This window comes from Dermacentor variabilis, chromosome 3 (genome assembly GCF_050947875.1).
Source record: "Dermacentor variabilis isolate Ectoservices chromosome 3, ASM5094787v1, whole genome shotgun sequence".
NCBI classification, from domain to species: Eukaryota; Metazoa; Arthropoda; class Arachnida; order Ixodida; family Ixodidae; genus Dermacentor; species Dermacentor variabilis.
Window position 1 is genome coordinate 118,380,060 of NC_134570.1, and position 20,958 is coordinate 118,401,017.

General features: G+C 42.0%; 1 protein-coding gene across 6 annotated transcripts in view; it reads right to left on the reverse strand.

The window, feature by feature from the left end:
* Positions 1 to 20,958, reverse strand: part of LOC142576223 (cationic amino acid transporter 2-like) — a 147,747-nt gene that overhangs the window by 66,582 nt on the left and 60,207 nt on the right. For all 6 annotated transcript variants that reach the window (XM_075686241.1, XM_075686242.1, XM_075686246.1 and 3 more), the window contains 2 exons: positions 11,768 to 11,917; positions 1,503 to 1,622 (listed from right to left, as the gene is read on the reverse strand). In XM_075686241.1, coding sequence (XP_075542356.1) covers positions 1,503 to 1,622; positions 11,768 to 11,917 — 270 coding nt within the window. The remainder of the gene's footprint in view (positions 1 to 1,502; positions 1,623 to 11,767; positions 11,918 to 20,958) is intronic.

The following is a 20,958-nucleotide window of genomic DNA, read 5'->3' on the forward strand; positions in this document are numbered from 1 at the left end:
AAGCTGTTTCATCAGAGGCACAAAAGAAATGCTAAACTTCAGAGACTTCTTAAACTGACTGCTTAAAGAGGCAGGCATTCAATAGAGACCGCCCGTAGCAATTAAACACTAATTTGCATTGCATGTTTCCCAACTAATAGATATTTTTCCTGCAGTCCCCTTAAACTCTAGGGCGGTTTGACTGCACTCTGCATAAGTAAAGAAGGTGCAGAATCAAAATTTGCATTGGCACTAGTTTTTTTTTTCAGGGTGCATCTAACAGGGCAGAACAACAGCAAAGACTCTGCGCATGAGAAATTTTCTCTGAGAGTACCCTTCATACGACCATGGTCCAACACAGGATGGGGCAACTTGCATAATATACCACATGCAGAGACTGGGGCCAATGATGCCAACAATATCTCAACTAAACAAAGGCAACTCTGCAAAACTTCTGAATATTTGGGCAACCCATGGCTGACAGTGTGCAGGTACATGCAACAAAGTAACCTCTCACCTTAGTCACTAAGAAATTTAAAATTCCGTAAGAAACATTTGGGCATAAAATAAGGGCAGGAGTTCAGGCTTGTTCATTTTTTCGTAACAGTAAAAGTGAAGTCACTGCATTTAATAGAAGAACATAAAGACAGGCAAGAAATAAGTGCTGCCCCATGAATAAACTTTCCAAGCAGTAACAAGGTTTGCAGAATGATCAAAAATACTTTATGAACTCCTTAACAGTGAATAAGTGTTTCAGAGTGTAAACAAGAGACGTCGAATAATGGTTCCATTTATTCAATACATTGTCTGCGCTAGATGTTTGAGGGTTGCCCCATAATTCTGATCACGTGGAGCCTTTTAATGTGTGCCTAGATCCAAGTATGTGACAGCTTTTACATTTTGGTCCCACTTCTATGCCTGGAATTCACGCCTGTAGCCTTGCACTTGGCAGTGAACCACCACAGCACGGGGCTAGTTTGGCAGGTACCAGCAATGCTACTAACAGTAGGCTTAGTGTTTGGATATGGACTAGCAGCACGATTTTGCTACAGGTGCATGAAAACACAAACACACATGTGCACTGTCTAACTTGCAGTAAAAATACACTGTTCCATTTTTTTAAACAAAGCACCATTTTATGTAATGAAGCAAAAACAACTGGAATGCCAATCTACCTCATCATACCATTTTATGAACGACTTTCTCGAAATTGGGTGTCACCAAGAGAATCTGTTCAAAGTGCATGCAGCTCAAAACTCATCAGGCACAATTTATAGAGTGCAATATGTGGCGAAATGTAGTTATTTAAAAGCTTGGCAACATTTTAAAATAATAAGTTCACTATGCATATCGATTTCTTGCGCGAGTAATGTCTACCTCCGAGTAATCCAGCTCTGCTACAGCAAACTTTTAGAAATCTTGTACGGCCCAGAATAAAAAGACCCGGTATGTCAAGATGCAGTGGCTGTTACCAAACGCGTTATAATGCTTACGACATATGCGAATTCCGCCTAGGCACTCACCTGAGAATACGGAGGCGACGGCGGCGACAAGGAATGAGAGGACAACGGCGGGTCCGGCCTTGGTGCTGGCCACTTGTCCGGCCAGGACATAGATGCCCAGGCCTAGGGTGCCCCCGACACCTGCACGCACAAAAGGCGGGTCAGACATTTTATTCCTTTAACACGATGACAGTTGCTCTACAGCTGGATTGCACAACTGAAACTCCATAGAGGAGTCCCGGAACAGTCCGCTAAAAAAATTCGGCTAGATTCTGTGGCTTTCCATGCCAAAGCCACAGTACGATTGCGAGACATGCCATAGTGGGGGCTCGGGAATAATTATGACACCCTGGGATGCACATAAATGTAAGTACATGAGCATTTTTGCATTTCCCATTTATCGGAATGCGGCCGCCACGGCTGGAAATTGAAGCCATGATCTCATGTTTAGCTAAGTCACTGCGGCAGGTACAATGACTTGTGTGTGGCACTGGCATGGGCATGGTTAGTGTCTAGAAGGCAGAGGCACAATAGTCTTGGAATGAAACACGTCAATTTAGGGCTAACTAATAATATGTGTACGTATGCTTCCGCCTTCTGTAGTTGGGGCGACACCAGCGTAATTTTGGCTTTCACACTTGGATCAGAGGACCTACCACCTTTAGTAACCAGTTGCACAGCAATGCAAGATCGCACTGTTAATATTTGCACCTATTCAGTTTTCTACTTCAACATTTCCCTGTCACATTTCATTCCGCGAGTACAGTACATTTGTACACAGTGGAGTTGGCACAGCGTACAGGAACATGCCTAGAAAAAGGTAAAAAGACACAGAACACTAAAGGAAATTGAAAAACAAGAAAAGGCATTTCAGCTTCCCTGATGGGAGCCTTGCTGTTCAGGGGAGCCAAAAAATTTTGTATTTTTTTTTAGCAGTCGGCGTCCTTTTTACATTTTACCATGAAACGTCCAGACCAGACAGGCTTCCATCAAAACCTCGACTTCAGGAACATGCCTAATAAAATATCTTGGGTAAGCTGGCGCATGTTTTTGCCCGGTACTGTGGTGCAGCAGTTAGAGGACACGGACGATGGAAATGACAGGAACAGGTGCGCAATTTGAAGTTAAATTTATTTCCAGAAGAAAAAGACATTTCTAGCATGTGCAAAGAGAAGCAAGAATGAAGAGCATCCTCAAGGTGTATTTTTATAATCATCATGTAAGTGCACACTTGTCCGTTACATTTATGATACATGTCCTTACTGCCACGCCACAATGCTGGTCATAAAAATACGGGAACTTGTATTGGACATGGCAGAGTGTGTAGAGTACTAAGCTCAGATATAGTGAAGCATTTCCAAAGTACCGAGTCTGTTTTGAACAATGGCAAACCAGACCCATAGGGCATCCAAAGGGTGTAAGAACTTTGTTATAGGGCTTGACTGTCTGGGACGTTTCAGTTGCTTGGATTCACCTACATATTTAAAGATTGTTCTGCATAAGGTTGGAAAGATTACGGAATTTTTGGATTTGTTCTGGTCCATGCCAACTGCAACTGACCCAAGTGGCACGTTTGATCATCTTCAGACTTTTTTTCGCATAGCTGATTGTTAGCTTAACGTAGGTGGTATTTCCCCAAAACATATTGAGGAAAATAAAATAAACGAACAAAAATAGAACCTATATTATGGGCATTTAAAACTCAAAAAATAATATAAAGGAAGTAGTGTCCTAAATTGTCTTAATTAACACATAATGCCCAGTCATAACAAAAATGCAAGTTTTCTACAAATGTGCGAAACACTAAATATTCAGCAACATTATTTCTTTATCAGGTTTTTGACCGTTTAAAAATTGAAATGGCCTTCACATGCCAAAACACTGTTTATCTCTCAAAATATTTTAGGAAAATGCAGTGCTTGTGACGCTGTCACTTTTCTTTAACGAAAATTAACTAGTGCCTCAGTTGAGATAGTTGATGTGAAATGACCATTACATATACACACACACATATATATTCTTTCACATACCATGACTAATTATTCATTTCCGATTAACTTTCAGCTTACTTCTTGTATCAACACTTACCTTGTAGACTTGCTGTAACTGTACTCACTTTTTGTATTTTTGCAATAACAGTTTCCAAACACGCATAAATTTCCCGTACAGTATGTTTTATATGTTGCTGCAGCTATGAGGCCTTCCAGTTAACATATGTTGTTACTGTCTATATCTATAATAATAATAATAATAATATTTGGGGTTTTACGTGCCAAAACCACTTTCCGATTATGAGGCACGCCGTAGTGGAGGACTCCGGAAATTTTGACCACCTGGGGTTCTTTAACGTGCGCCTAAATCTAAGCACACGGGTGTTTTCGCATTTCGCCCCCATCGAAATGCGGCCGCCGTGGCCGGGATTCGATCCCGCGACCTCGTGCTCAGCAGCCCAACACCATAGCCACTGAGCAACCACGGCGGGTACTGTCTATATCTATGAGAATCTGTCAGCATGCATAAATGGCAGCTTTCATTTCTCACTCATTCACACACTTCATGACATGAACAAACAATGATATGTACAGACTGTTGTGCCTGTCTGGCTGTAGAGCAGACATCTGTCTGTCCTAATTCTTGGCATGTTTTGGAAAAGAAAGGGCCCTAAAACAATACTCAGAAAGGCGATTGTCAACATGTTTATATCTTTGAATGTCTAGTCTCAAAATAACCGTTGACGCTAAGATATGCCGCCGACATACGTGACATATCTGATGAGGCCCCTTCCAACAAAAATTGGTTACAGTGTCAGAAAAAGTATGGGAAGACACATTAGAGGATTTAATGGCCATTTTTACTAGAAACTATGCAACATTTATGTTTTATTCTTTTCAATTTGTGAGCAATGTTTTGTGTCAAGCAGTGCCCAAAGTCAATGGGTCTCTTTCAGGTACATGTGATCCGTGATCTATTTTATTCCCCTGCAAGCAGTATTTCTCTGGGTTGAGACAGGCCAGAGTGCCCTTATCTCTAGACAAACTAAATACAATTTTTTAGATATTTGAGGCTATGCTTCAGTTACGAAGCTGCAATAAATTAATTTCACATGCAGACAACCATTTAAAGTCGTAGATTCGGTCCCTCTGAACTTTTGACTCTTACTTTGTTGAGTGTTCAAATAATGGACTCATCTTTTGGCTGCATGGTTACAGTGTGCGTGCACGCATCAGTGATATGAGATACTATGAGAGCACCACCTCAAGTTTCTGCAACGTATTACTGTTTAAAGCTTGCAGGGATTAAGAATGTCCCGGCACCTTGGTGTGGGCATTCACCAGTTCTGTCGTTCCTAAGTCTCTCCTTTTCCACTTGTGGTGGGGGTGCTCGCATTGGCGGCATTGCTGTCGGGGGAGCAAGCACGGGAGAGATCTCTCCGGGACAGCACTGGGTACGCACATGTTTTCCTCTCGTCCGCCGGCACCTTTGCGTCTCGGACATGCGCTCCCCTACGGTGCCTTTGCACATACGGCGAGCACGTACCTTGTGCCGATACTTTACGGATGCTAAGCAGAAGAGCAGGGCTTAGTGCTCGCGTGTGGTCGTACTGCGTCGTGCCACACTCATCGGAGGCCCAAGCTGATGGAGATTACCCATGCTCTGGCATGTGGGCCCATTGGTTATCATGAAAGCAAGCAGCATAGCCGCGGAGACTTTTTCTAGAGGCATGTCGGGGGAAGGCATCCTCTTGCAGCAACCTGCTAGCGGTGCCCGTCTGTATTATCGCCCTTGTTGCGGCTCTAGGTGACGTTAGGGCCAGGAATTCACCAAGCCCATCGACAAGTACATCCAGTTGAAGGAATGAACGAAAAGAGGGTTTATTTGACATTAGTTACAGGGCTCCAGTTACGGAAGCCCACTCCATGTCGAAGCATTTTAAGCATCCGAGTTCACATCAGGACACGTTGGCCCCACTGCACGAAAAGTCCCCACCTTTAATACTGTTGTCTTTCCTAGGCGAGTTGACTGGGGAATGTGAGGACTGTATCGCAGCCAATCAGAATCATCGAATCGATTGCGATACCACGCCCATGCTATCGCAACACTCCACAGAGTCCCCCTCTCCAAAGCCTCCGCTAACCTGAAGCATAGAATAGGAGACAGGATAGCAACCTGGGAAATACAGTCGGCGCCACTCTTTGGTAGCACTTAAAATTGGCCCTTTTCATCATTAGTTCAGGCTGTCAAGTAGTGGTGGGGGGGTGCCTTTTGTGGACCCATCAGTAGTCTGTGCCAACGTTGCATTGACTTCTCGGTAGGCGCTGATGGATGGGTGGGGGTTGCCCCATGGCAAATGTCTAAACAACACTTCTGGCCGTGTTGAGATGTAACACCCTTGGTGCAGGTGCCTTTTGATTCCCGTGCTGGCCTGGGACCAAGCATTTGTGCAGTTTTTGGTGCTGCCAGAGACAAATAACTTCTGCTAACTCAGGGCAATACTGTGTTCTATTGCGTGCGTAGCGCTCAGTAGCCAACTTTAGCAGCCCAAGCGTGCACGCAGCAGCATGCTAGAGTACGCAAGGCAATGGCTGACATGGCTCTGTGGTTCGCAAAGATCGAATCTGTGGTGGTCAGGTACTGCTGTGACATACTATACACCCCTACAAGCTTCGAATGTGGAGCCATAGAGAGCTTCGCATTTTTTTTTTTTTTTGTATTCTCAAGGAATTGACATTCACAGATTACTTACTGGGTTCACAGCTATGCATTAATTTTCTTTGTTGTGTTACTTCTTTAAGGAGCCAGCAGTGCCCCTCCCTTCTTTTGAGGTTGCAAGGATTTCGAAGACTGTTTGCTGCATGTTTCACCACATGCTTGCCCATGTCATTTCTCGCCTGTTTTTCGAGCTTTAACTCCAGACTGCTCAAAAATTAAAGAAGAAAATGCAATTGTGGGATTTTACATTCTAAAGCCACGATCTCATTATGAGGCACGCCATAGTGGCAAACTCTGGTTTGATTCTGATCACCCGATTTTAACGTGCACCTAAATATAAGTACACAAGCTTCTTTTTTGTAAGAGCGTACATTAGGGCGTGTTGGTATTCCATAACTGAGGTTTTTAGTGCCCATCAAAATGTGGCTGCCACAGCTGAAAACAAACCGACAATATTGATCTTAGCAGTGAAATGCCACAAACACTGGGCTAGAGTGGCTGGACAACCCCTGTTCAGCTACACAAGCTGACCAACCAGAATTTTCACTGGTTGTGCCGGCCCTGCCTTCCCACTCTCTCTTGGGTTGCGACAATTGTAGACGATCACGCTCGGAGACAGAAAAAATGAAAACTAGTAGGAGTCCAAGAATATTGAATATCGGCGAATCGAATAGTCAGCATTTCAATAATTTGATTTACAAATCGAATATCTGATAGTATTCAATTTTCCGAACATTCGATATCTTCAGTGTGGAAGCTCGCGCAGTGCCAGATGTTACGTGCTCTGCGGAGCCCCTCATGTGCAATGCTGCCCAAGTGAGCATTTCACTTCGTTTTCACTGCAAAACAAGTGCCGACTGCGCCACGGACAGGCCGGCCCATCTGACGCAGTAGCAGACGTCGCCAATGCAAACACTTCCCGGCGTCGGCCCAAGGTGTGGATCGCACACACAGTGCCCGAATGCCACTGTGGTCAAGTCACATGATGCGTGGTCAATTTGTCTGTCACGCAGATTGGCTTTATGATAGCCAACCTGCCGTAAGCTGGGATAATCCTTCTGCATTTAGGGGAAAAATTGGAAAGCAAGGCTTTATGCAATAAATGAAAGATTGCAGCAAAACAGGTCCACTATTAAACTGAGAACCTCATTGGTATTCAGTACAACAGAATGTCATTAATTCATTAGTTTCATAGGGAGAAAAGCACTTGATTGTATTCAGCAGAAGTACTATTGATAAAAAATATTTTCAAGACTATGATATATGTACTAAAACTGAGCTGTAATTAGTGCTTGCAAAGTAATTTGGTGTTCCCTTTAATAAGAGCAGACTACTGTATATCTTGATTTCTATTACCAATGTTATTGATAGCTTGATACATTTTCGTCATGCAATGCTATAGTACTCCCGAGCCAGTACAGCCCCATATATTTGTTTTTGCCCAAAATTTGTAAGCACTAAATTGTGAAAATATTTTTATATCCGATTTGCTATGCGGCTTTTTCTTTGATTTAATTTAATATTACATTAGAAATCTACTTTAGAATTCGCACACCCCTAAAAACTAATGTTCAAGTGACACAAACAGGACCGTAAAATAAAAGTGGTATCACACGGTCATTGACTTCCAAAGGATGTTTCGTTTGCCACTGTGCAAACTACACCGAAAGAAAATACAAGCAAGATGGCCAGAGACAGACAGCTAAAGTGTTAAGCATGAGACAGATTACTCAACAATGCACTTATCAACGATGATATTAATTGAAAACAGGAGTGCAAATGGAAGCACTACTCAACAATGCACTTAACAATGATATTAATCGAAAACAAGAGTGCAAATGGAAGTCTTTCTGTTGTACTTCACTGATAATTGCTTTTCTGCACTAACAACTGTATTCTGTTGATATCTTTGTTTCACTGCTGAGAAGCTCTCGCGATCAGAGTGAGCCTTATCACTGATAACAATGTTGAGTGCTTTACTGTGCTGAAACTTGATTGTCTGTAAACCCCTTGTGTTACACACATCACACTTCAAGGTCATTCCTCCTCTTTCTGTTTAATTCCATGCTTTGTTGTTACATGCTTGAGATTAAGTCCCTTGTTACCAGTAAATAGCTATGTTGTTTTGCTCCGTGTTATCCTGCTGTCATTTGCACAGTTTCAAGTCTACTTCGAAAAAACTAGGCCCAAATTCATGCAAATGCAAAACAGGGGCCACTACGAAAGAGCGATCGAACTTCTACATTGTAGGTGTTTTGTGGAGGTCTTTTGAGTGGATAGACGGTTGTGCCCTCCGCAAGAACTCAACTATGTACATAAGCCTGGTGATATTAAAGGTTGATGCAAGTTATTTATTTTTTCAATACTTAGCGGTGCGAGTGTTACTTGTTACAAATGGTGTTTCTGTGGTAAAATCATCACAGGCACCTCAAATGTGGTTGCACAAATGGAGTGAATAACTGCAATCAAGTTTCTTTACAAGATATCATGAGTGAGGCAAGTATAAACTTAATACAAACTGTCATAAACAGGTTATATGCAAAGCCTAGATGTTGAGATCTAATGCAAGTTAATGACCAATTCAGTTCAAAGAAAAGTTATTGTGGGAAAGTATCAGTGAATACCAAACATCATTTGAAAGCATTATAAAAATTACCTATTAATGCAACTCAATCTAAACACACATATAAAATGCTCATTTTATGACATCTCAAACATAAAAAAAAATTTATTTAATTGCATAGTGAAATGTTTGTGCCATGGTAAATATACTGGAAAATCAGTTCTGTTCAAGAAAGTCCTGAAGCAGAACAGAATATGATAAATGCATCCTATAACATATCAAGTATTAGTTGCCTGTGTCTTGCAGTTAAGCAGATAAGCACAGCTTTGAAGAGCTGATACCGACCGTAACGTAGTTTCCGCTGTGCCTTGAGAAATGCATCTTCTCCAATTGCAACAGCACCGTAGCTTCAAGAGAGGTGAACAGATCAGTGTGAACTAACAGCACGAGGAGCAACAGCACAGGTAGTATTAAAATGTGGCATACCAATGCTGCAATCCGTTATGCATACCACTTCGAATTACGGTGTTTGACAAACAAATGCAGCGCACAGGCTACGAGAGTTGCTGTAGAAGGGGAAGGCTTTTCAACCACATCATCATCATCATCATCATCATCATCATCATCATCACCACCACCACCATCAGCCTATTTTATGTGCACTGCAGGACGAAGGGCTCTTCCTACGATGCATAATTACCCCTCCTGCGCCAACTGATTCAAACTACCACCCGCAAATTTCTTAATTTCATCGCCCCGCTTAGTCTCCTGCTGTCCTCGACTGCACTTCCCTTTTCTTGGCCGCATAGGGATATTTAAACTTTCAAGTGCCATGCCCAAGTTATCTCATTCAGGCACCTGTGCATACCTTCTGTCATGCCCGAAATTATGCTGCAGAACAATGTCCCCTCACTCCCTGCCTTTCGTAAGGTAATTAGCGATCATAAAAACCCCGCGTCCCAGTCACGACACTCATACACACACTTGCCAACCTGTGAACTTGACAATTTGTAAACAAATCACGCAAACTCAAGATGAGAGCAGAAGGGGAAAGCGCGTACGCGAGGAATAGCATGCATTTTTTAAACATGTGCACTGAGCACACACGCCACTTGTTTACTACAGGCACACTTCATTAACCACTGTTTACGCTTAGGTGCAGCACACGAGCAGCAACAAAATTACATCAGATTTGATAAGCAACACGTTTTTAGGTGAATATCTGTTGAAGTGATTTTGCCATTGCTGATCTCACTTGCTTATGAACTTTTACGAATAAAGCTAGCTCGAACCAAGTACCCTCTGGCTTATACGGCGTTTTGCGCTACCATAAGAGGGAAGGGAAGGTGCAGTCATTTTCTTCTTGGCATGGCATTTTTTTTTTGCAATTTTGCACCGCCCCATTTTTTTAGAGGTTTTTGCAAACAATTTATTTTTTGTAACACTTGCTGCAGCATTCATAAAATTGCAGAAGCCCAAATTCATAAACCTTATGAAAAATTCGGGAGAGTGGGCTGGTACACTAAAGTTGGTTAAACTAAAATTTCGTGCCACTTTTCATTTGTACATGACAGGTGGCATGAGAAAGCTTACAAAATGGTGTTTTCTCAGCTGACGCGCGTCCAGTGCGCGAAGCCTGCGCGGCTGAGTGATACCCAAATTCAAGAACTTCTTGTGAACTGGTTTACAGGATCCTGTTCATGGAATAATCCACATTACATTCTTTTTCTTATTAATATGCTAATTACCTTTATCAAAATCAATATTTAGCATAATCATTTTTGTGTTGACAGCTACAAGAAATCTTGTAAAATATTTAGAAGTGTATGGACAATAAGTAAGATTTAAATTTAAAGTCCCTCAAGGTGTTATTTAACAGAAGCCGAAATTAATTCACCTTGGAAAAAAAACTACAGCTTGCCGCGGGCAGAAACTCCCCAAGGTGCCCAGCACTCGAAGGATTAATGTGATCCTAAATCGAAGTGCACAAGTTATCGTGCGGCACCCCCTGTGAAATGCAGCTGCTGCAGCCGGGTAATGAACCTGTGACCTCAGCGCGTTAGGAAAAAGCCCTGGCGATCGAGCCTACACAGTGTGCCACTCGTAATTTTCTTCAACTAATCAGAGGTAGACTAGCAAAAACAAAATGAAATAAAGGTCATAAATAACGCAGGCCAAAAACTACAAAGCACTGGGCTGTGGCTGTTTCTGAACTCACAGCTGAACAAATGCTGCCATCTTACAAGTAAGTTTTTGGAAGTTCTAAATCTAGACGTCTCACCATGGCCTGAATCAACAGGTCTTCAACCCCTTAAGGAATGTTGATCACCTCGGCTCGTCATGAGCTGTTGCTATTTGTTGGCTTATGATAAGCCTACCTCGTCATTCTGGAACTTTTCGAAGAGTTTTTTTGCGTACGGAGAACGGGAAACAGCGTTTCTTTTTTTTTTATGATAGAGATGCCAGTAGACATTCTGTCAGCATCACTGTTTGTTGAAGTAGATTTCCTGCACTATTTTGTCCCATTTCTGCGTTTCAACAATGTTATTGAAGGATGCTGTTAAATATTAGAGGAAAATCGTGACATGGACTAGCACGCAAGTGGCGTACTTATGCCTCATGATAGGCAACTCATTTCAACGGTCATTATGGATGCATTTTAACAGTTCTCTGGGCAATAGACCTTTCTTTGTTACCCTTGTACAGCGAGGACTCCTCTGTTTCACATTTTCTGATGCAGAAACCCGGGACCGAAACAAGGACTTATATATGTTTAATATTGTTTAGAAACAGGAATATGCACCTTCCTGCAGCCACTTACATTATCATCACCAGGTTACCATGCGATTTAAAGAAGCAACCATATGGGTCAGAGTCGGGAGACAAGGCAGTTCATGTTTTTATAGATACGAAGTGAAAAAAAAAAAAAAAAAAAGAGCCATTTTTATACACTTTTCTTTAATGAGCACTTAAGAGGTTAAAAACACTGATGATGGCCGGGTAAAAAACTTACCAAGCAGGGTCAGGTCAAATGTGGAGAGACACCGATTGAGCTGCGAAGCCTCGGCCACGTCGGCACCGACCCTCTTCCGCCGAATTAGGGCGGACAGGAACGATTTCCCACTATCAGCCATGTCCGATGACCTACTGCCTTCACTTGCAACTGCAACAAAATGTGCATACAAACATACGAATGTGAACAGATGTCATTGCATCAGCCCACAAATGCACTGTAAAGTGTAGATTAAGAGTGGTTGCTTATGCCTGCTGACTTTATAAATATACAGAGAGGAATAGCAACAACAAAGACATGGAGTCGATGTATTTATACCCATGCACAGTGCCAACTACCAATCAAAGCTTTAATTCTTAAGAGAAAAAGTGCGTATGAGAGCACACAGCTGTAATAAATGAGCGCGCAAATGCACTGAATATGTATCCAACCTTTAGGACAATTAAAATAAATGAACTTAAATTTGAAATATTTCAGAGCAAGGCTGCTAATTGGAGTTTCCACAACAGTACTCGTGCAGTGGCCATGGTGTGGTTCATATCGCATGTCAATCAAAGAACAGTCATCAATGTGGCCCGCACTGAGAGTACAGAAGTCTATGACCAGGGAATCGGCGATGCCCGAGTTGGTTATGTGTCATCGCAACGAGCAGCCAGCAGCACGGGGCCGTCTAAACGTGCGGCCAGATACCGGCATTAGCACAACCAGTGCAGTTACAGGAACATGTGCCAGATGTAATAAAGTGTATAGAAGTACCAAACTAGGGTAAAGTGAAACACTTGAGAAGGCTTGGGAGAGAAGGCTTAGCAAAATATATAGTAAAGAATATAGTGAAGCAATTTCAAAGTCTTGAGTAGATTTCAAACAGTTGCAAAACAGACCTAAGGATTCTAAATGGTGTGAAAATTCCATTGCAGAGCCTCGCTGTTTTAGATGTACAATTTTTTTTTTTTTTAACTATGAAACTCGAGGTATTAGAAGAGCCACAAAGATGAAATAAGGCAGTACAGCTTTCGCTACTTGAAGACAGGAAATCAAGCTCCTTTGATGGTAACGACAAAGATGCAATGCTGACCCAACTTGCCAACACATTCATGCTACTTCAGAGGCTTCCAAGATTGGCCCACTCGGGGTGTCCCAATACCTGTTGTTGACTTGTTAAATTTACAAAAAGCAGGTACACAATCACAATCCCTGCATTGAGATCTCCTGTTGCTTGGTATGTTGTTACTAACAACTCTGTAATCCTGTCACTTAGGTCCCTACTACTCTGCTGCATGGTACTGTTTGCTGAAAGGTACAAGAAGCTTTTACATTCGAAGTGTTTCTATGCACTGAGTTGGCAAGAGATGCTGTACGCATTAACAGTTATGTGGTTTTTCTTGTTCAGCTCTTGCTTCCCCTAAATTTGTGATGCCCTGTGTTAAAGCACCTGCAGTTTATTATAAGGTTACTAGATTTGCAAAATTTGTGGTTCAATATATCTTCATGGAAATTTTATCAGGCAATACGAACAGCTGACGCATGCATACCGAAATAATTTACTGGCATGGGCCAAGACTTGAGCACTATATTGTGGTTCTTCGGGGCAGCAAGTGTTGCCGACTGAACAGTAACTTAATCATGTTATCACTACCGAAATAAGTTCCTTGTGCCAAACATTGCACGAAATTTTCAGTTCGGAGGTGCCCTTTAGGCAGCTGTAAACTGAACAGGTTAGTTAGCTGGCATCTACGAAACCAAGTATTCTACAATAAAAAGTGTTTAAAATAATCGTGTAGTGAACAGACAACAGTAAAGCTCAATTAAGCAATAAGTTTTGGCACCTTTTTATCTCAAGCTTGAACTTCCTTAACTTGAAAATTTGTTTAATTTGAACAATTTTCCTGATCAGACCAAACTTTAATGAACTAAGTTGTACTGTACAACGGAAAAACAAAACTCTACTGGAGCAACCCAAAAAGGCAGAGCACAGTGAGAAGCAGTCACAGTTTGTCATAACAAAATATAATGAGATGTCTTTCAAGGCTGCCCCTTTGTTTCAAGGTCATGACAGCTGTCACCATTCCATAAAAAGAAGCTCATTCAGCTATAAAAATGAGTGTTACCCCCCCTGTTTAACCTCCATTGAAATCATCCTACTTTAGTGCTCCCCTTTTAACTGCTACTGTAGTGCTCCCCTTTTAACTGCCCTGTTCCAGTGTCATTTCTCCAGGATGGTACAGCAGAATGAAACAAAACAGGAGTCTTACTGCAGTCTTACGAGTATTACTGCACTATGTGGCCAAGCCTAGTGCGCTAAAGTACATGCAGCCTCTGTGGGAGACATGCCTTACATTGTTATGGTTGAGATAGGATTTAAGAACTCCAGCAGCCAATAATACTAGGCTTCACTGTACACCCAACTGCAAGGATTTGCAAAAAAAATATATGCTACCACTATGCAAAACTGATGTTGAGCGCAAGTGCTACAAATACATTAGGGCGAGTAACTCAAACTACTTGTTTTTAAGACGCTTGCCCGAACCATAAGAAGCTTGAGCTGTGGGAAGCTCCTGTAATTACTAGTGCCACAAACAATACATTGAATGACTGACTATTGAAATCCAGAGAAAAGACGGGGAATGCGGGAGATGGCAATTCAAGACGATGAGCAAAACGTGAACAAGGTGAATGCAGGAGCCAACGTTTCGACAAGTGGACTTGTCTTCTTCAAGCTTGAAGAAGACAAGTCCACTTGTCGAAACGTTTGCTCCTGCATTCACCTTGTTCACGTTTTGACTATTGAAAGTAACATATTCGGTTTAATTAGTTTATTTAAAAAATATGTTTTGCTCATACTACACAGCATCATCGTGGCATGACCTCTAGGTATACTCTAGAGTACTAGAGTATACCTAGCACTCATTGTTCAGAGTTTTTACATTTCTGCGTGCTGCAGTATATATATTCAAGTATGCATATGAGCGCTGTTAAAGCAACACAGATGAGCCCAAATCACAATAATTCAGCCTCCTAGAGTACAGTTTTTTGGTTAAATGATGAAAAATGGCCTAAAGTATGAAACCCTATTTAATGTCAGAGCCCAAGTTCCACTGTGGAGAGAAAAATGTCGCATGATCACATCGTGGATATTCAAACCAGAAGCACAAGGCCAAAATTAGGTGCGGTATCTCATGATCGCACCCATCAAAATGTAAAAATACTAACGAGTATGTTTTGCCTGTTCATAAAGCCAATGATATGCATAAAATATGCATATTATTGGCATCACATTTGTGGCATCATGGCACTTCTTTGTGAAGTCAAAAAGTTAAGCTAACAGTAAGCTTTGTTTGAATTGAATGGCAAAATGCACTGCAGACATTGTGGGTCAGCGTAGATTACCAGATTTATGCCAGTCGAACACAATTTAGAATATTTTTTTTTTACTATAGCAAGTTCATTGTGCAACAAGAAGCAGAGGCAGTGGGTACAAACCTAATCTAACAATGGCAGTTTTTTTTCTTTTTTTGTCAGGAGGTGTGCTATTATTGCACTTGAACTGAATTGGCCGAAAGATAAAACCACCCTAAAAGCTAACAAAAGGAGGAAACCCTGGGGCATCTCAAGTGGCCACGTGTTTCCTAGATAATTTCTATGCAGGTCAACGGCAATAAAAAAGAAATAGTGGCACGGACTTGACTTCCGAGCATTCTTCCCCGACTCCCCCCCCCCCCCCCCATATTGTGCCTCAGCTGTCCTTATGCAGTTCTGTTCATTTTTATGGCTCTTTGGCCTTCCCTGGCCCATGCACCATAAAACTCCTTTGATCATCATCATCTGTTAATATTTAGTGTAGCTGACACATGTAGAGTTCCTCATACCGTCGGCTGCGATGCGATTATCATGGCTGCACTGCAAGCAGCTCTGCAACAATCCCTGCCTTTTCTTTTAATTAAAGTGAACATAAACACATTGAGACATCTCATAATGGCAAAAGATGCTGCTTTTTAGATAACGGTATGGGTGTGCAAATAACCTTAACTTCAAATACAAACCAAATAGCCTACGTTACTCGACTCAATTCACTATTTGATGGGGCTTTTCAAACATTTGAAACTTTTGCATAACAAATCAAATATGCTCCCATTTGACTCAGCTCTTTAATTGTTCCGGTCACTGTTCCTAATAACGAATATATTTCTAGTCATAATAAATAGCTGAAATCGTCTACTGCACGCGATCAAGCCTGATATTGGGGCAAAAGTGTGATCAATTTTATAATGGCGTGCCACATAAGCATTAACTTGATATGTTGCGTAGTCGCTAAGGGAGCCACACTTGTCCAGCTAGAACCACAATCACTCAAACTGACCAGACAGTCCCGGGTATGCAAAGAAACTTATTTTTTCTGGATGCTGAATTTGTGTTTTTAATAAAAACGCTTCACGACCTGTAATGTAATGGCAGAATCTCCCCGACTGCAATTAATCGGATGCAAGCATCATTTTAAAATAATGGTGGAAAGAGTTGACTATTAAAAAACTATTCACAAAGTAATACTTGATTTACTTCTGATGCTGTTTGATCTGCACTCAATTTGGTTTTAAAAATTACAATTTGACACCCCTACTATTCAATATCGTTGAATATTTGTTTCTGTTCAACATTTCGCGATAATATTTATTGGAGCCTAGTAGGATCAATGCAGGTGGCAACACTTGTGAACGGTCCTATAGCTGAAGAGCCCTGGTCACTGCTCAGAAGCACCAGTTCTTGAGCAAATGCATGGACAGCATAAGTTCTTTGCATAATTTCGAGTGCGTAGGCATGTAAGTAGGCACTTTTGTGTGATCAACATCGACTCTCTGGCTGGGAGCACTGCGCCTGCGTGGAGAAGGCCAAATGGCATTTGGTTTGAAGTTTAAGCTCGTTACGTGGTGGGATGTAATACTTAGCAGACACGATCGTTAGCATGCATTGTATGTAATGCGCTTGTCAGCTCAAAGTGGCCAGGCCTGGTGAGAGGCACTTTAAAGCAATGTGCGATTAAGTTTAATTCCTTCAAAAAACAACACCCAATGTGCATCTTTTTAGCGAGTGGATATTTGACATCTGATATTGTTTAGGAATAAGAAAATGTATTGTGAAACAGCATATCTTGGTGGAAGGTTATTACTGTTTCATTTAGAAATTACACAGCTCAAACATCCCTACAGAACTGTGATAATAGCAGAAAATTTACACTGATCACAGGTTTGGAAAGCTTAAGGCGGATAGAGCTTAAAAGATAGAACAAGGTCTCCATATAGTGTGGGACACTCTGGAACTTGCAGAGACAAAACGTAAGGATAAGCTGTGCCACACACCGTACCGAGTCCCAAACAGGCACATGAGGCTACGACGCAGTCCGAGGTAAACAGAACCACAAGTGAGAAAAACACAGTTGACATAATAGGTGCCTCATTTGTTGCACTACAAAGAGATTAGAGCTACTGCTAGACATGCATGCTTATAAGACTATGGCTGCCAAGGGGTGGCTTATCTATACTAAATAAGAACCAGTGCCAAAAGCTAAAAACAAAAAGCTCCAGTAAGAAACTGCACCGCTATCTTATGCGATCGCTACGATGACTCGGAGTTTCTTAAAGCATTGCACACTTGGCCTACGATTATTCAGTATAAAATGCTCAGTGGTGGTATGGACCAGCTTTTAGCTATGCAGTTTCTAAGCACAGCCCATCAAGTACAGACCACCGGGCAGAAACCTGAGCAATAGATGTACAACTTACTAGACCAGCAATCAACAACTTACTAGACCAGCAATCGATTGAACAAAAAAGATCGTCAACATCAGCCTGTGTTCAGCAAAGTTGTGACTGCTGATGAAATAAGTGGCACATGTTACGGGATAAGTGATTACTAAACATCATCACCATCATGATTAGTCATCACTCATCCCAGGACATAATGATGACTAATAGGAACAAGCAAAAGTACTAGGTTCCCATTCTGTATCATTCAATACAAATACTTGATAGTTATAAAACAGAGAAAATGTACATAGGATAAGTAGCTGACAAGTTAGAAATTAGGAGAAGAAAAGAGTGACAATGGTGCTTATATGAGTAGAATAGGCAAATGAACGAGTTTCAGTGTGGTCTTGAGCCTACCACCCCCAGAATACAATCCAGGAGGACAAGAAGTAGAGAGGACAGTGCTGGACTAAAAACTTGTATCCCATCTAAAAGGGCCATACGTAAGTTTAAGGCTTGGGGATATCATGACCAAACAAATATGATTTAATATACTGAAGTGACACCTAGGTTTATAGTTTCTATGATATAAGCTCCTATACGTACACAATTAAACTCCGGCCCTCAGTCCCCAGCAGCAGCGAAGCAACTGACCACGGCGGCGGTCAGACCTGAAAGCAGCAGAGGGTACTAAGAAACCCTGGTTCCGGACAGGCCACCATTGCAATCTGAATCTGGCAACGTTTAACGCTAGAACATTATCTAGTGAGGCGAGTCTAGCAGTGCTATTGGAGGAATTAGAGGGCAGTAAATGGGATATAATAGGGCTCAGTGAAGTTAGGAGGATGAAAGAATATCATATACAGTGCTGAAAAGTGGGCACGTCCTGTGCTACCGGGGTTCAGCGGAGAGATGAGAACTAGGAGTCGGGTTCCTGATTAATAAGAATATAGCTGGTAAAGTAGAGGAATTCTATAGCATTAACGAGAGGGTGGCAGGTCTTGTTGTGAAGCTTAATAAGAGGCACAAATTGAAGGTCGTACAGGTCTACGCGTCTACATCCAATCATGATGACCAGGAAGTTGAAAGCTTCTATGAAGATGTGGAATCATCAATGGGTAAGTCAAAACAAAATAGACCGTACTGATGGGCGACTTCAATGCCAGGGTAGGCAAGAAGCAGGCTGGGGACAAGTCAGTGGGGGAATATGGCATAGGCTCTAGGAATAGCAGGGGAAAGTTATTAGTACAGTTTGCAGAACAGAATAATATGCAGATAATGAATACCTTCTCCCACAAGCGGGATAGACGAAAGTGGACATGGAGGAGCCCGAATGGCAAGACTAGAAATTGGCAAGAATGGCAAGACTAACCCTGGCATCATACAAGATGTGGACGTGCCCGGCAAGGTGCGCTGCAGTAAATATAGGATGGTAAGAACTAGAATTAGCCTAGACCTGAGGAGGAGGGAACGGACAAAACTGGTACATAAGAAGCCGATCATGAGTTAGCCATAAAAGGGAAAATACAGGAATTCCAGATCAAGCTACAGAACAGGTATTCGGCCTTAAGTCAGGAAGAGGACCTTAGTGTTGAAGTTATAAACGAAAATCTCATGGGCATCATTAAGGAGTGTGCAATAGAAGTCGGTGGTAACTCCGTTAGACAGGATACCAGTAAGCTATCGCCAGAGACGAAAGATCTGATCAAGAAACGCCGATGTATGAAAGCCTCTAAACCTACAGCTAGAATAGAACTGGCAGAACTTTCGAAGTTAACAAGCGTAAGACAGCTAACATAAGGAAGTATAATATGGATATGATTGAACATGCACTCAGGAATGGAGGAAGCCTAAAAGCAGTGAAGAAGAAACTAGGAATAGGCAAGAATCAGATGTATGCATTAAGAGACAAAGCCAGCAATATCAGTACTAACATAGATGAGATAGTTAACATGGCTGAGGAGTTCTATAGAGATTTATACAGTATCAGTGGCACCCACGACGATAATGGAAGAGAGAATAGTCCAGAGGAACGAAATCCCACAAGTAACGCCGGAAGAAGTAAAGAACGCCTTGGGAGCTATGCAAAGGGGAAAGGCAGCTGGGGAGGACCAGGTAACAGCAGATTTGTTGAAGGATGGTGGGCAGATTGTTCTAGAAAGACTGGCCACCCTGTATATGCAATGCCTCATGACTTCCGAGCGTACCGGAATCTTGGAAGAATGCTAACATAATCCTAATCCATAAGAAAGGGGACGCCAGACTTGAAAAGTTCTAGACCGATCAGCTTACTGTCCGTTGCCTACAAAGTATTTACTAAGGTAATCGCAAACAGAATCAGGAACACCTTAGACTTCTGTCAACCAAAGGACCAGGCAGGACTCCGTGAAGGCTACTCAACAATAGACCATATTCACACTATCAATCAGGTGATAGAGAAATGTGCGGAATATAACCAACCCTTATATATAGCTTTCATTGATTACGAGAAAGCATTTGATTCAGTAAAACCTCAGCAGTCATGGAGGCATTACAGAATCAAGGTGTACACGAGCCGCATGTAAAAATACTGAAACATATGTATAGTGGCTCCACAGCCACCGTAGTCCTCCATAAAGAAAGCAGCAAAATCCCAATAAAAAAAGGAGTCAGGCAGGGAGATATGATTTCTCCAATGCTATTCACAGCGTGTTTACAGGAGGTATTCAGAGACCTGGATTGGGAAGAATTGGGGATAAATGTTAATGGAGAATACCTTAGTAACTTGCGATTCGCTGATGATATTGCCTTGCTTAGTAACTCAGGGGACCAATTACAATGCATGCTCACTGACCTGGAGAGGCCAAGCCGGAGGGTTGGTATAAAAATTAATCTGCAGAAAACTAAAGGAATGTTTAACAGTCTCGGAAGAGAACAGCAGTTTACGATAGGTAACGAGGCACTGCAAGTGGTAAGGGAATACATCTACTTGGACAGGTAGTGACTGCGGATCCGGATCATGAGAATGAAATAATCAGAAGAATAAGAATGGGCTGGAGTGCATTTGGCAGGCATTCTCAGATCATGAACCGCAGGTTGCCATTATCCCTCAAGAGAAATGTGTAACAGCTGTGTCTTACCAGTACTCACATACGGGGCAGAAACATGGCGGCTTACGAAAAGGGTTTACTTAAATTGAAGACGACGCAACAAGTCATGGAAAGAAGAATGATTGGTGTAACATTAAGGGATAGGAAATGTGTAGATTGGGTGAGGGAACAAACACAGGTTAATAGGTGGCAGTGTTCTTTGTACTCAACAAAATGGCTGGTCTCACCAGCTCCTTCCTTTTATAGAGTTGCACAAAAACAGCAGCAGTAACATCAACGAAGTCTTTTAGGCCCAAATCAATTCATCCATGCGCTTTTCATAGAGCAGGTATGTGTAATTCCATTCTTTAATTTATCTTCTCCG